The sequence below is a fragment of the Chamaea fasciata genome, unplaced genomic scaffold (genome assembly GCF_029207755.1).
Source record: "Chamaea fasciata isolate MVZ Bird 193981 ecotype frontalis unplaced genomic scaffold, bChaFas1.0.hap1 SCAF_32, whole genome shotgun sequence".
In the NCBI taxonomy this organism is placed as follows: Eukaryota; Metazoa; Chordata; class Aves; order Passeriformes; family Sylviidae; genus Chamaea; species Chamaea fasciata.
Window position 1 is genome coordinate 1,167,901 of NW_027094117.1, and position 15,112 is coordinate 1,183,012.

Genomic DNA, 15,112 nt, shown 5'->3' on the forward strand with positions numbered 1-15,112 from the left:
TGGGATGGTGACGCTGGGATGGTGACACTGGGATGGTGACTATGGGGTGGTGGCACTGGGATGGTGACGCTGGCGTGGGGCGCTCCAGAGGGGAGCGGGGGGGCGGGGATTGGGAAGGGCGCGGCAACAGGAGCGCGGGAGAAGGGGGCGTGGCCTGGCGGGCAATGAATGGAGGCGCGGGATGTCCTCGCAGTGTCCCCAGCAGGACCCCAGTGTGTCCCCAGTGTCCCCAACAGGACATCGGGGGGCACTTGGGGCTTGCTGGGGACACTCAGCGGGACACTGGGGACACTCCGGGCGGCATTTTGGGGATCTCGCGGTGGCCCCGTGGGTGGGGGCGGGGCCAGGGCAGTGACGTCACCGCGCTCCGTGCGCCGCCCCGCCCCTTCGCCGGCGGCGCCATCTTGTCGCGGCCGCGGTCCGAGTGTCCGGGCCTGTCGGCGGCCGGCCGGTGCTGTTCACCCCTCGGATTGTCCCGGAGTGTCCCCAGACTGTGCCCAGACTGTCCCCGGAGTGTCCCCGCAGTGTCCCCAGCGGTCATGGAGAGCGACGAGGTGCGACAATCCTGGCGTGGGACGGGGGGGGAGGGGGACGGGGAGGACACGGGCGGTGGAGGAGGGGACGGGGGGGAGATGGGGGTGGCAGGAGGGGACAGAGGTGACACGGGGGGTTGGCAGGAGGGGACAGGAGGGACATGGGCGGTGGCAGGAGGGGACGGGGTGTGGCAGGAGGGGATGGGGTGTGGCAGGAGGGAACGCGGGGGCGGCAGGAGGGGACGGGGGGAGCAGCAAGGGGTGGCAGGAGGGTGGCAGAGGGGACAAGGAGGTGACAAAGGGGCAGAGGGGACAGCTGAGCTCTCCAGGGAGGGAACAAAGGAGACCCCAGGAGGGCACAGGGGCCACCCCAGGAGGCCACAAGTGCCACGAGGTCAGTGCCACCTCCCCTGTCCCCTCCCCAGGTGCTGGGCAATCCCGTGGATGTGGTGGCCACCCTGGGCGTTCTGGCTGCCACCACGGCCACGCCACGCAGGGACGTGTCCCCAGAGTCCCTGCAGGCAGCCCTGAGGAAATTCAGCCAAGAGCTCCGGGACACCCTGGGCCACGGCGATGTCACCTCCCTGAGCGAGCACGGTGTCACCCCCCTGAGCCAGGCCCTGGTCGCCCTCGGGACCACCCCGGGGGCCACCTGGGACGATGTGAGAGCCGCGGTCAAACCCTGGTGGGAGCGGGTGAAGGCGCTCAGTGAGAGCTGGGCCTGGCTGGCTAGCAAGGCCTTGGAGCTCGTCAGCACCTTGGAGGGCGAGGACACGGCCACCGACCCGGCTGGGGACCTTTGGGACAAGACGGCCAACGAGGGGATAACTGGGAGCAGCCTGGTGGCCTTGGCCTTTCAGATGGCCATGACCCTGCCCTTGGCAGCGGCCGTGCAGCACACCCGGATTTTTATGGACTTGGAGGCCACAGAAGAGGCCACCAGGCAGGCGGGGAAGGCCACCGAGAGGGAACAGTGGGTGAAGGAGGCCCGAAGGCTGGCGTTGCGTTTGGTGACCACGTGTACGAAAGCCAGGTTCCTCCCCTGGCAGCTGCACTTCCAGCTCTGGAACATCAAGGTCGCCCTGATGGGGACAAAGGACGCGTCCCTCGATGTCCCCGTGGCCTTGGTGGCTGCGGTGGCTGAGTTTGAGGATCTGTGGAAGGCCAGCTCCCACCTGACCAGGGGTTACCTGCTGAGGACACTTCAGGACATCGACGACCTCCTCTCAAGTCCCTCTGGTGGCTCTGGTAGCCCTGTTGGCCCTGGTGTCCCCTCGGATTGTCCTGGAGAGTCCCCAGACTGTGCCCAGAGTCTCCCCGGAGTGTCACCAGCGGTCCTGGAGGGTGGTGAGGTGCGACAATCCCGGCGTGGGAGGGGACGGGGGGGACATGTGGGGGCACAGAGGGGACACAGAGGGCGGCGAGGGGAGACACGGGGGGTGGCAGGAGAGGACAGAGAGGACACGGGGGGTGGCGATAGGGGGCAGAGGGGACAGTGGGAGTACAGAGGGGACAGGTGAGGTGGTAGGAAAGGACACGGGGTCGCAAAGGGGACAGGAAGGCATGGGAGGAAGTGGGGAGGTGACAGGGCGGTGGAGGGGAATGAGGGTGACGGGTGGGGGGACAGTAGGGCGTGGCACGGGGTGGCAGAGGGGATGAGGAGGGTGGCAGGAGCAATAGCAGGCAGTGGCAGGGGGGTGGCGGAGGGGACAAGAGGGTGACAGAGGGACACGGGACAGCTGAGCTCTCCAGGGATGGGACAAAGGAGACCGCAGGAGGCCACAAGTGCCTTGAAGTCCCCACCACGTCCCCTGTCCCCTCCCCAGGTGCTGAAGGAGCAGGTGGATGTGGTGGCCACCCCGGGCAATCTGGCTGCCACCGTGACCACGCCACACAGGCGCCTGCAGCCGCTCCTGTGCCCAGAGTCCCTGCAGGCAGCCCTGAGGAAATTCAGCCGGGAGCTGCGGGACACTGTGGGCTGTGGTCATTTCACATACCTGAACCAGCGCGGTGTCACCTCCCTGCGCCGGGCCCTGGTCGCCCTCAGGACCACCCCGGGGGCCCCCTGGGACGATGTGAGAGCCGCGGTCGAACCCTGGTGGGAGCGGGTGAAGGCGCTCAGTGAGAGCTGGGCCTGGCTGCATGACAAGGTCTTGGAGCTCCTCAAGGCCTTGGAGGGTGAGGACACGGCCACCGACCTGGCTGGGGACCTGTGGGACAAGACCGCCAACAAGGGGATAACTGGGCAAAGCCTGATGGCCGTGGTCTATCAGAAGGTGGTGACCCAGCCCTTGGTGCTGGCCGCTCAGGAGGCCCGGATTTTGAAGGCCATGGAGGCCACCAGGCAGGCGGGGGAGGCCACCGAGAGGGAGCAGTGGGTGAAGAAGGCCCAGAGGCTGCTGTTGCGTTTGGTGAGCGTGTGTAGGAAAGCCAGGGCGCGCCCCCGGGAGACGCACGGCCTGTTCTTGTTCATCGAGGCCGCCCTCAAGGAGGCAGAGGAGGCGTCCCCTGATGTCCCCAAGGACTTGGTGGCTGCGGTGGCCGAGTTAGAGCAGCTGTGGAAGGACACCGCCCAACTGACCAAGCGTCACCTGCGGGGAACACTTCGGGACATCGACGACCTCCTCTCAAGTGTCCCTGGTGGCTCTGGTGGCCCCATTAGCTCTGGTAGCCCTGGTGGCTCTGGTAGCCACAGTGGCACTGGTGACTCTGGTAGCCCTGTTAGTCCTGGTAGCCCCAGTGGCCCTTGTGGCTCCAGTGGCTCTGGTAGCCCTGGTGGCCCCAGTGGCCGCTCGGTGGCCAAGCGGCGACAAGAAGCCATCGAGGACACCCTGATGCTGTGCAGAAAACAGCGCAGAGCGCCGTTGTGTGGTGAAACAAGTAACAGCAGCTCAATGACAGGAACACCTGAACAACCTGAGGATACCTGGGGAAAACCCGAGCCAGGTGCAGTTTGTGAAACCGCCGGCTGTCTCCCAAAACACCCCGATTTATTACCCCCAGGGACACGGTGTGAACTGGCAACGTCCAAATTAATATATTCTTTTAAAAACTATTCCCATGAATGCCTTCCTGTAGGAATTACTGGTATTTCAAAGCAAAGACAAGACTTTCTAATTGTAGGTAAGCACAATAATAGAACTCTTGGACTTTCAGTTCTTCCAACTGTCGTTTCAGCAAATTGTAATGAAGAGCTGAGGGTTTTAGCTCTTGCTCGCAAGACTTCAGTGGTAGTTCAACCAAAAACACCAATAGCTATTGCTATTGCACTGCCAATAAATAGAAATAAGCAAGCTGGATACCGAAAAATACCTTCTGAGAGCTTTAACCTGACCTGTAAGATCCCTTGGGAATTATATATCACCAAGGAATGGCAAGAGCTGGAGTGCAGTCTGACACATATGCAGTGTGGTAAAAAAGTTAAGATTACAGGCGGGATGGACCAAGGGGCATGTGTCACTGTGATTTCTCTTAAACATTGGCCGAGCGATTGGAATCTGGGGCCGCCCGAGTGTCTTCTCACAGGGTTTGGAGGAGCTGCAAAGTGTGAGCAAAGTGAATCCATGATTACTGTCACGGGTCCCGAAGGAAAGACAGCAGAAATCCGGCCCTATGTGGGGAGGTTCGTCACAGTATGGGGGAGAGATGTGTTGTCCCAGTGGGGAATAAAGATGCAAATGGATTCTTGATGGAAACCACAGCGATGCCTGCCACTCATTATTAAGTTATCCTTATTAGGTTATCATTAATGACTTATTAAGTTATCATTATTAGGTTATCATTATATTAAGTTATCGTTATTAAGTTACCATGGAAAACTGATCAGCCTGTTTGGATAGATCTGTGGCCTCTTGAACAGAAAACATGGAATGCCCTCAAAAAATCAGCGAGCGAACTGTGGGCCCGAGAGAATTGTAGCCCGCATAGCTGCTGCTAACATTTTCCCAAGGAAAAGTTCCTCAGGAAAGCTTTTCTCAAAACCGTTTTGGTAAACGACTATCCTTTCTCAAAACAATCTTTGTCCGGGTGGTGTTTTCTGTTTCCCTAGTTTAACCAATGGGATTAAAGAGGTGTCATTCCTATTCACCAACCATGTGAAGTCTGTATCGGAGCACCTTATAAAAGGTAGTAAGAATTGGACAATAAAGAGATTTCTTTTCTATACCTTTTGCCTTCTGAATTATTTGGAGTGTTTCGTGTCACACAGTGACATCTGGTGACCCCAACTGGACTGCAGCTGCGGGACAAGTTACTGTACTTAACCCCAGTCCTAAAAAGAAGGTTTCAGTAGTCCCAGCCGCGCGGACTTTTGCCTGCTTGCCTTCCTCTTTCCGTTGAGGAGGAGAATTTTAATCGCCAGGACACATCCCCCAGTGAGCAGCAAAACGATCGTTCCTACATTAGCTCCAGCGGATGACTTGAGACTGGAAACGTGGGAAGATGCTTTACAGTGTCAAGCAGTGGACATTTCCAGAGACCATTTTAAGGCGTTGTGTCTCTGGAGAAAAGAACGTGGGTTTTTCTCTAGTGCTGAAAAAGCGATATCAAAAGAGTTACGGCAGTCAGTAGGGGACAGCCTGTCCGAGTCTCTGTACTCTGGAATTATAGAAGCAGCAAGTTTGCTTGTTTCCTGGACAAAATTCATCACCCTGCTCCAAAATTACAGGGACACCTCTAATTCCAAAATTTTGACCAAAGAAGAGGTCTCTGCTCTGAGGGAGGGGCAGAGACTGATTTGGGCTGTGTTCTTGTGGACACTGAAACAATAGAGGCTGGGATGGACTCTGAACCTGTCTGCGCTTTGGGCGTCTTCCCTCGCGCCCAGCCCGGCGCTCTGCACTAGGCCCGTGTTTCCCATTCTGGGGCCAAGCCGTGGATGGGGGATTTGACTCCCATGACGGGGTCCCAGGTGGCCAGCGGGAATGGGAGGGCCTCGGGACCTTTGGGACTCTTCCCCACCCTGCTCCGCAGGTGCTGCTCCACTCTGCACTGGGGGAGTGAGAGGCTATGGGATGCAATCCATTCTCCATGCTTTTTCCATGGTGGGAGGGGGAATGGAAAGACATCGGTGGCGGAGCTGGAACCACAGACGACGATTTCTGCAGTTTGTCCGAACTGCGGAGATTCCGGGCTCTTCCCTCTTCCCCCGCAGAGCGTTTCCCCGTGCCGATCGGGGAGGGGTCTGTCCCTGTTTCCATGCTGACCCTGGGGCCTGCCAATCCTCGCTGCGGTTTGTCGGGAACCCCGCCGTCCCTGCGCAGTCGGCGGGAGTCCGGGTGGGCGTGATCTCTGTCGACTTGCGGTTAGACCCTAACCCTAAACCATAACCCTAACCCAGCCCTGCCCCAGGAGGGCTGTGTCGCCGCCCGACCCAAACGTGAATACCGAAGGGGCTGCAGGCGTGGCAGGCCTGGGACCACTGGGAATCACAGCAGCAAATCATACTGAATTCTAACAGCTAATCTGTAGCACGAGTCTGGGGGAATGGTTTGGGGAAAGGATTTGGTTTGAGTTGGGTCAGTTTTCTTTTTGCAGGGTGGTGGTGATATTTTGAAATGCTACTCTCCTTTGGGAAGGTTAAAAGGAGTTCCTGAGTGTGCCAAAGCAAGAAGAAGAAACAAGTGTGTAGTTGGTGAGATTTTCATGAGAGTGTCATACCTGGTGCTTCTCTTTGCAGCTTTCTGTCCAGCATTTAAAAGCAACTTTTGCTGTAGTTGCTTCTGTCTTCAGTCATGTATTTGCTTTTTCCCAATACAATTAAGGTGGCTGATGTGCAACACCCATGTCTCCCCATCTCTGCTTTTGTAAAATAGAAGCTGATTTTCATTTGCCAGTAGCTTATGCCTCTTTGTACTGAACTTTTTAAGAATTCCGAGATTTATGCTAGATTGTTTTTTAAGGAGTCAGATGAAGTTTATGAAATCTGGCTGGTACAAAGAAATGTCTGTTGCCCCAACTTTGCCTGCTTTTCAGAGTTTGTATTTTGTTCTCACGCAGCTTCAAGAAAACAATGTGTATTTTTAGAATTTATCATTTTTTTAACATATTTCTCTTCTGAGAGGAGAAAGGTGACTGATGGTGGCCTTCACCAACGAGGTCAAAAAGGTGGCAACCTATGTAGCCAATCTCGTGCCTTCTGAGAGAATTGTATATAAGATGGAGTCAGAAAATTAAATACGGAACTTTCCTGCTGACCTTCTTGCTGCCTTCCTCATTCTTTCGTGTCTCTACTGGAGACAAATGTCACTTAATAATTTTTAATAACTTCCTCTGACTGCCTTTTTTAGGGTATTTTATGCTTTTCCTGGTGGTATTAATTCCACCAGCAACTCAGAGTCGTGTCAATGGCAACTGTCATATGTGGCATTTTACATTCTGTGGGCTTTCAAATGTAATTTGCTGAAGACTTTTCTCTCCTTTGTGCAGCAGGTTTGCTTTATCCTGCCCTTGATTTGCTCTTTCTCCTCTGGCTCACCTGCTTGGAGGTGAGACGTGTTTGTTGGGAGCTGCATCTCATTTCCCAGTGCAGCTTTTCTCACCAACAAGAATTGTTTCTGTTCTCTCTCTGTGCTTTCTTCCTGGTAAAGTTTGGGAGAGAAAGTCTGATTGGGGTGACAAAACAGGCTGTGTGGGACCCAGCTACAAGAACGCCTGTGGGTGCAGCAAGTGGAGGAACCTTCAAGTGATGACCCAGATGCAGAAGATGTGGGTGACCACTCGGATGGTCCCTCCAAAAGCAGACAATGAACATTTTGCTCTTCTTGGGTTCTACCTTGGCGGCTTGTGCTAAAAATCTCTCTGACCACACAAAGTCAGTACCTGATTGAGGTTCTGTTTGATGGTTTCCTGAAGAAACCTCCTGGGCTGCACTTCTTCTGCTTTCTGCGCGGGCTCTGCGGAGAGGGGAGCAAGTGTTGCTTTTCCTTCTTTTTTTTTTTTTTTTTGTTTTGTTTTGTTTTGTTTTGTTTGTTTTTTGGGTTTTTTTTGTTTGTTTTGGTTTTGGTTTTGGATTTTTTTGTTGGGTTTTTTGTTTGGTTTTTTGGGGTTTTTTTGGTTTTTTTTACAGAAAAGGGTGAGATGTGGGCCTGATATTTCTGGGTCTGAGAGATTTTAGCCTTCTAGCAGCTGCTCACATTTTCCCAAGGAAAAATTTCTCAAGAAAACTTCTTCTCAAAACAATCTCGGCAAACAACTATCCTTTCTCGAAACAATCTTTCTCCAGGTGGTGTTTTGCTGTTTCTCTAGTTTAACCAATGGGATTAGAGAGGTGGTTGTTCCTATTCACCAATCATGTTAAGTCTGTATCAAAACACCATATAAAAGGTGGTAAGCATTAGACAACAACGCCTTTTTTCTACGCTCTGCCTTCTGAAATATTTGGAGTCTTTCATCTTTGGTGTCCTACAATGACAAGAAGAGCTTCAACCAGAACTCCAACCTCAACAAACACCTCAAGATCCTTTTTTCTTTCATTCTTTCTTTTATTCTATTCCACGGCTTCAGACAGAGGTGCCACCTCATCAGCCACCAGAAAATCCACAATGGCAAACGGGAATGGCCCTATGAGGGCTTGGAATGTGAGAAGAGCTTCAGCAGTAACTCTGACCTCATTAAGCACCAGAGGATCCACACAGGGGAGCGACCCGATGAATGTGGGGAATGTGGGAAGAGCTTCAGCCTCAGCTCCAACCCAATCCGGCACCAAACAATCCACACCAGGGAACGGCCCTACAGGTGCTTGGAATGTGGGAAGGGCTTTAACCGCAATTCCCACCTTATCGGGCACCAGCACATCCACACCAGGGAGGGGCCCTATGAGTGTCCTCAGTGTGGGAAGAGCTCGTCAGAAACGCGTCACTTGACCCAACACCAACGGAGGCAGCACTAAGGGAATCCCTGTGAGTGCCCCGAGTGTGGGAAGAGCTTCGTGCGCTGCTCCAGCTCCATCCCCCATGGGAAGATCGGCATTGGATGATCCCCAGTGACCCCCGTTGGGCAGAGCCCTGGTGATCCGTGGTCCTGGTGATCACCGTTAGGCGCATGGAAGGTATTGGAGAAATTTATTTCCGTACTCCTTGTGCTGCTGTGATTCAGTTGGTAATGAATTCTCTCTGTGTGGCCAGATTGGGTCATTTGTGCCCATGCCAGTGTGTGGTGAAGAATCTCTCCAACTCTTCTCCAACCAGGAAGGTTTGGTTAAACTGTCTCGCCTCAGTGGGAAATCCACACAGCCAAAGGTTACCAGCACCTGGAGCCTGAAATCTGATGTTTGCTGGCAGCGGCACTGCCCGATGTGGGAATTTGGCAGTGCCAGGAGTTGAGATCCAGCAAAGTGCCAGCCCCTGCAGGTCCCAGGTGCGGCGTTTGCCGGCACCGGCAGCAGCCAGATGCGAGAATTCCCTGCTGCTGGGGCGCTGGGGAGTCTGGCTGAGCAGGAGAGGTGAGGCCGAGGCAGGAGATTTCCTTGTGGCTGCAGCAAAGCCTGGGCACGCCAAGACCTCGCCGGCGCTGTGACCGGGGCCAGGAGGGATTGTGCCGCGGCAGCTGAGCCCAACTTTCTTGTGACCGGCAGCTTTGGAAGATGGAGCGTGGAGAAGGCAGAGCTGACTCTCAGCTTGCCGCAGTCCTCCCGAAGAATGCTGTGTGTGAAGCAGCCTGGGAGCAGGCTTGAGGTGCCAGGGGCGGCCGATTGAGAGGCCTTTTCCCCGCTGTGGGCTGAGGAACCGGGCCTTGCCCTTTGCCAGGGCCCTGCAGCTGCCTGCCAGGGGGCCTTTGTCAGTGGGCCGAGAAAAGTGCTGCTGCAAGGCTGTCCTCAAGCTGCTTTTGCTGCAGCCGTGACCGAGGAACGCTGATTGCTTGCAGCCTCAGGTGCCGTGTGTGTGCAGGTGAAAGTCCTGAGGGAGGCAGGGAGGAGCTGTGCTTGACTGCAAGTGGAGTGTTTTTTTTCCTGGTGGTTTGTTTGGTTTCTTTTTTTTGATGAGCCCTCCCCGTCAGCTGTGGGCAGAGCTGTGTAAGTGTATGTGCCGCTTGCCTGTGGCACTGTGGAGGCTGCCAAGGGCACCTTCCTGGCGCTGTGTGCGGAGGAAGGCCCAGCAGGCCAGGCCTGCGCTGCTCAGTGCTCTGTCGGTTGTGGTACTGGCCACAACTGCAGAACGTTTAGAAAGGTGTTATCTCAACTTCCTAAGATGGTTGGTGCTGATAAATTTATTAGAAGATTCTTTTTTAAAGAATTTTTTACAAATTCTTTTAAAAACAGGCCAGGAGACCCGCTCCTTTTAATAGCCTTTATTGAAAACAGCTCTGGCTGGGGGCTTGAGCGGTGCACCCACCGCCGCTGCTCCCGATGGAGGTGTTCAGCTCAGCCACTTGGCAGGGCTGGGGCTTTCGTGCTTGCGAGAGTCCCTGGGAAGACACTTGCTCGTTTTATGTCCGGGGTAGTCATGCAGAGCGAGTGTTATTCCACTCATGGTGACGAGGCAAGGAGCCCCAGCAAGAAGCCCGCTGTTTTTCCCTGCTCACTGATGTAGTTTGGAGTCCTGTCTGGGCAATGGCTCGCTGGCTCTAGGGGTTTTTAGATGTCCATTCCACCTCCTCTTGGTGCTAAGGTCCATGGGAGTTTGCATGTCAGGTGGTGTCGTGGACATTAGGGGTGTGCGGGGAGCGGTGAACGCAATGCCCGACGGGAAGGATACAGTTACAAAATGGGTACCGGTACGGAGTGGGGGATGAGGGATAGGGGTAAAGGTATCAGACCTATTCAACAGTATTCAACAAGTAAACTTGGAGCAGTAACTTCTAATGATCATAACTTTAACTAAGAGCTCGTACTTTAGGGTTTTATTTTTCACGGTATCCCCCCTCTTTCTTTTTGATCGGATGTCACACTCTGGGACACGAAAGAATGAGGCAGGCAGCAGGAAGGTCAGCAGGAACGTTCTATCTTTTATTTTCTGACTCCATCTTGTATACAAAATCATCAGAAGGCCCAAGATTGGCTACATAGGTTGCCACCTCTTTGACCTCGTTGGTGAAGGCCACCATCAGTCACCTTTCTCCTCCCAGAGGAGCAATATGTAAACAAAAAGATAAATTCTAAAAATATACATTGTTTTCTTGAAGCTGCGTGAGAACAAAATGCAAACTCTGAAAAGCAGGCAAAGTTAGGGCAACAATCGGGATTAATCCCGCATCAATTAGTAATTTTAGTTTCTTGGGAATAGAATCTCCTTAATTTTTGGTATTGGTCATAAGTTCTTCTGGCATTCTTATGCTCTTCTTTTTGACTTTCTAACACCATGATCTTGGTTTGTGTAGCTGTTGTTGTAATTTGGGTACTCGCTTGGATTGTGGATGATATTGTCCGGATTAGACAAGGGAGTAGGCAGGGTAAAAATAACAAGCTCGTTAACGCAGCTACCACCATAAAGGCTGCCTTCTTCCACCATTTCCCTTTAAATGCCCCGAAGTCACCCCACCAGCTAGTATCCATTAAAGGAGTCCACTCTTGAGTACCTACGTGGGCGATTTTATGGATTTCAGTGGAAATATTTCTGACGACTTCACTCTTATCATCGATCTCCAGGCAGCATTCTGAGGATTTGAATTTTTCACAGCAGGCACCAGAAGCGGAGGCAGATTCATGTAAACAGCGTTCGGTAGGGCTAAGTGCAGCAAAGCTCTGGCACTGCAGACTCAAGGACACCAAGCAGTAGAGCCCAGCTGGGCTGACCCAATAGCAGGGTATCCGGTTCCACAGAGCTGGAACTGGCAGCGGGAAAAGTGTTGCTCAGAGGGTGCCGTGTGTATGGCGCTCTCCCAGTTGCATGAAGTTGGCACTGGTGGCGGCAGAACCACCGCTCTGAGGGAGCCACACGTACGGAGTTTTCCCAGTTGCACGAGGTTGGTGCCAGCGGCGGGAAAGCCACTCGGAGAGAATCGTGTGTGGAGTTTTCTAGGCGGAGACCGTGGGCAGGGAGGTGAACAGGGCTTCCTGAGCGGAGACCATGAACAAAGAGTTATATGGGGTTTCCTGGGCAGGAAACGCAAAGGGGAGCTGGTCTGTGTGAGTGACGGACAGCAGGGACCCGGCGCAGTAACTCCCAGCACTGACTGGCCCAGTGGAAGCGGTGGTGCTAAGCGTGGCTCGCAGGCGGCACTGCCGAAGGTCGGAGCCAGGCTTGGTTGTGCGGGCTCTCAGAAGCCTTGGATGGGAACCCACGAGTGACTGCAAGCAAGGACCCAGCACAGTAACTCCCAGCGCTTGCCAACCCAGCCAACGGTGGTGCTGGATACAATTCGCGTACGGCACAGCCAAGGGTAAGGAGCTAGCTTGGTTGCGTGGGGATCTAATAAACTGTGAGTGGGAGCTAGTCCACACTGGTGGTGGCCAGCAGGGCCCAGCGTGGTGGCTTTCGGTACCCACCGGCCCCATGGGGGTGGCAGCAATGCTAGGCACAGTTTATGTGCAGCACTGCTGAGGGTCAGGAGCCGGCTTGGTTGTGCTGGGGTATCAGGGGCTGCAAGTCGGGGCCGTGTCGGTGGCTTTCAGCAGCTGCCCCGTGCTGGGCAGGGGAGGCCAGAGTGCCGCACTGCAGAGACTTCTCTGCAATGCACTGGCATAAAGGTCACATGAGTGCTTGGCGGTAGCTTGGGCTGGAGTGCTGGGAAGGGGGGCCAGGGTGCTGAGGTGCCGAGGCTTCCCTGCGACCCACCAGGACAAAGCCATGCCAGCCCGGGACCACGTGGCCAGCTTTTTGGAACTTCCCCCACACTAGGAAGCCAAAAGGCACCAGGAAAGGGGAGGAGGTGTAGTGTGGGTGTTTGGCAATGAAGTGATTCTTCTGAGGAAGTTATAGGAAGACCAATTAGTGACTAGGCATAAAAATTGACAGCTAATATAGCCACTAGGAAGGTGACACACCTCTGCGAACACACAGGGTTAAAAATCAGAGAAATCCTGTGAAGAGCCCTTTTTTCCTTCCGGCCTGAGGAGCAGGTAACAACCAGGCCCCAGCAGCTGCTCCATGGAGCGGGCTGGGCCAGCCAGGCCCTGGCACTCCCCTGTGTTGGTGGAGCCAGCCTGGCCTGGCCTGGCCCTTGGGCCCAGCAGCTGCTGGTGGAGAAGGGGAAGCCACAGCCATTAACATCCAGCCGACCCTAAGGGCTGCCCCACCGCCAGCCTGGCAAAGGGAGGCGTCCCCTGCTGAGACAGAGGGGTGGGGGGAGGCATCCACCAGCCTGGCTACCGAGATCCCGGCCGCCGTTCCTGAGTCCTCCCATTGGTGCAGCTTTGAAATCCAACAGCCCTGCAGCCAGAGCAGCCCAGCCTGGCAGAGATCACACGCCCATCTACAGGCCTGGGTACGATGGTAACTCTTTCCTTGACAGATGGGACGTACAAAGCACTAATCCTTCTCTGAGTGAGAGAAAAACACAGAGTGATTGAGATGTGGAGACACGGCATGAGACGGAAGTCAGTGAAGAGAGTGTAAAATTCCCAGGTGGGAAGGACATTGAAGAGTTGCCTAGTTTGGGCTGGACTTCTCTTGTGAGGCTATGGAGAATGGACTAAGATATCCCTGTAATTTATAGAATGCCTTTTAGGGGGATACAAAATTCTGGTCATAGCTGTGGACTGATGTAGCTGTGATCCAATGGAGAATTTTGAACAGAGGAAGATAAAGAGAGGCCCTCTGCCCCAAGGGAAAAGAAGACCTTTGTTCCTTGAGATGAAGATGATTTTGGAGATAGATGCAGAAAACCTTCGTTTTATACTAGAAGAGTCATCCGCAAACAGTACCCTAAATAAGCTGATATGATCCATGAGTGCAGCTAAAGGGAAAGCTGCCAAATGGGAGGGACTTCACGGTTTGCAGAATTCCCCCAGGCAGCTGCAGATTCAAGACATGGGAGCCACCAGAGAACTGTTTTCTTGTGGCAATGTCTCCATGGGTGTTCTAAAAGAGGCTCCTCTCCCGAAGAACTCATGAAAGACTATCTAAAGTGGTGAAACTGACTAAGAGTTCCAGGTTTTGTCCCTTTGTGTTGTTAGTGGGAAAGTGAACAGTTTGTGAGGAGGGAGAAGTGTTTTGAAGGCTTCATTTTGATTCTCATTTTCTTCTTTTAGTATGTGTTAATAAACCTATCTTTACACCCTTTAAGTTTGAGCGTGCTTTGCTTTTCTCCTAATCCTATCTCACCACAAAAAAGACACTTAAACCACTACACTCTGGCACACAGGAACAGAGCAGACATACTCAGCTGCATCAGGCACCTGTGCTGCTGTCAGAATATTCAGCCCAGGATCCCACAGGAGAGGGAGGTTCAGTGTCCTCTTCCCAAGCAGAGGGAGGTTCTCCATCCTCTTCCCAAGACGCTGCAAGTTCGCCATCATCTTTCCAAGCCACGGACATTCAGCCTCCACTTCCCATGCTGGGAGACATTCACCCTCCTCTTCCCAAGCCACAGGATGTCCTCCGTCCTCATCCCACACCGGGAGATGTCCGTCATCCTTGCTCCATGCCGTGGGAGCTTGGCCATTCTCATCCCATGCCAGGCGATGTCCAACATCCTCGTCCCACATTGGGAGATGTCCACTGTCCTTGTCCCACACCATGGGAGCCTCAACGTTGTAGTCCCAATCCGCGGGATGTTCACCCTTGTCTCCCAGCACAGAGGGAAGTTTGCCATCATCTTGTGGTACAGAGGGAAGTTCACCATCATCCCCCAGAACATCAGGAAGTTCACCGCTGCCTTCCTCCTCTTTGGCCTCCTCTTTGGAGGCAGAGGGAGCTGGAGGAGGTGCTGATGCTGCTTTTGTGCCCTGTGGACAGACGGTAGTGTGAGGGATGGGAAGTTCCATCTCAGTTATCACCTTATTTATCCTCAGCTACACATCCAGCTGCACTAAGCAGAAATAGGCTTCCCAGCTGTTCAAACAAACAAACAATGGGCTAAAGTCGACATTGCCACTTATTGTTAGGAATTCAATATCCCACCATGCTGGGCTGCTTTTGCACAGAAGTGATTTTTCTAAGAAAGGGAGGAGATAACACAAGGAGACTAAGATATCTGGTGTAGCCACTACAAAGGTGTAACATGTCTGGGAATACACACGTTAAAAATTGGGAAAAATCCTGGGAAGCTCTCTTTCCTTCCGGCCTCAGAAGAGATAACAAGTGAGCCCGGCTCCCTCCTTGCCGCAGGGACCGGGCCAGGCAGGCCCTGCCGAGGGTCAGGCCCCTTCCCGGGAAACCCACCGAGCCCCGGGTGGGGCCGGGCCTGGCGGCTACCGGGCAGGGGAGGGGAGGAGAGAAGGCCCCGTCCCGGCCGGATCGGGCCTCCCGTGGCTGTGAACATCTTTCAGCCAGTGAAGCCTCCCCCATCATGGCCCCAGGAGGCCTGGCAGGGCCGGGCCCGGCCTCCAGCAGCTGCCAGGCAGAGGACGGGGGGGAACCCCCCAGGGCGGCTTTTGAAGAATCCTCTACAATAAACAGCTCCAGCCGCCCTTACCCAGACCCCTTGCCCAGGGAGCGGCCCCAGCCACGGTAAAGATCACGCAGCTGCAGACCAGGGGCGGC

General features: G+C 54.3%; 1 protein-coding gene across 2 annotated transcripts; it reads left to right on the plus strand.

Annotated features, from left to right (window-relative positions):
* Positions 1 to 409: 409 nt before the first annotated feature.
* On the plus strand, positions 410 to 13,820 carry LOC136303315 (uncharacterized). 2 transcript variants are annotated; one of them, XM_066207020.1, is made up of 4 exons: positions 410 to 554; positions 959 to 1,885; positions 2,360 to 2,711; positions 12,921 to 13,820. In XM_066207020.1, exons 1-4 carry the CDS (start codon positions 540 to 542, stop codon positions 12,950 to 12,952), a joined length of 1,326 nt encoding a protein of 441 aa, XP_066063117.1. In that variant the 5' UTR covers positions 410 to 539; the 3' UTR covers positions 12,953 to 13,820. The 2 variants fall into 2 exon arrangements, with proteins under 2 accessions (XP_066063117.1, XP_066063116.1); XM_066207019.1 differs by lacking the exon at positions 12,921 to 13,820 and having other exon boundaries at positions 2,360 to 4,698.
* Positions 13,821 to 15,112: the final 1,292 nt, after the last annotated feature.

Excerpts from the sequence above, each read along its gene's own strand:
- LOC136303315 (XM_066207019.1), top strand. Across the intron at positions 1,886-2,359 it reads CGGTCCTGGAGGGTGGTGAG|GTGCTGAAGGAGCAGGTGGA; the intron begins GTGCGACAATCC and ends TCCCCTCCCCAG.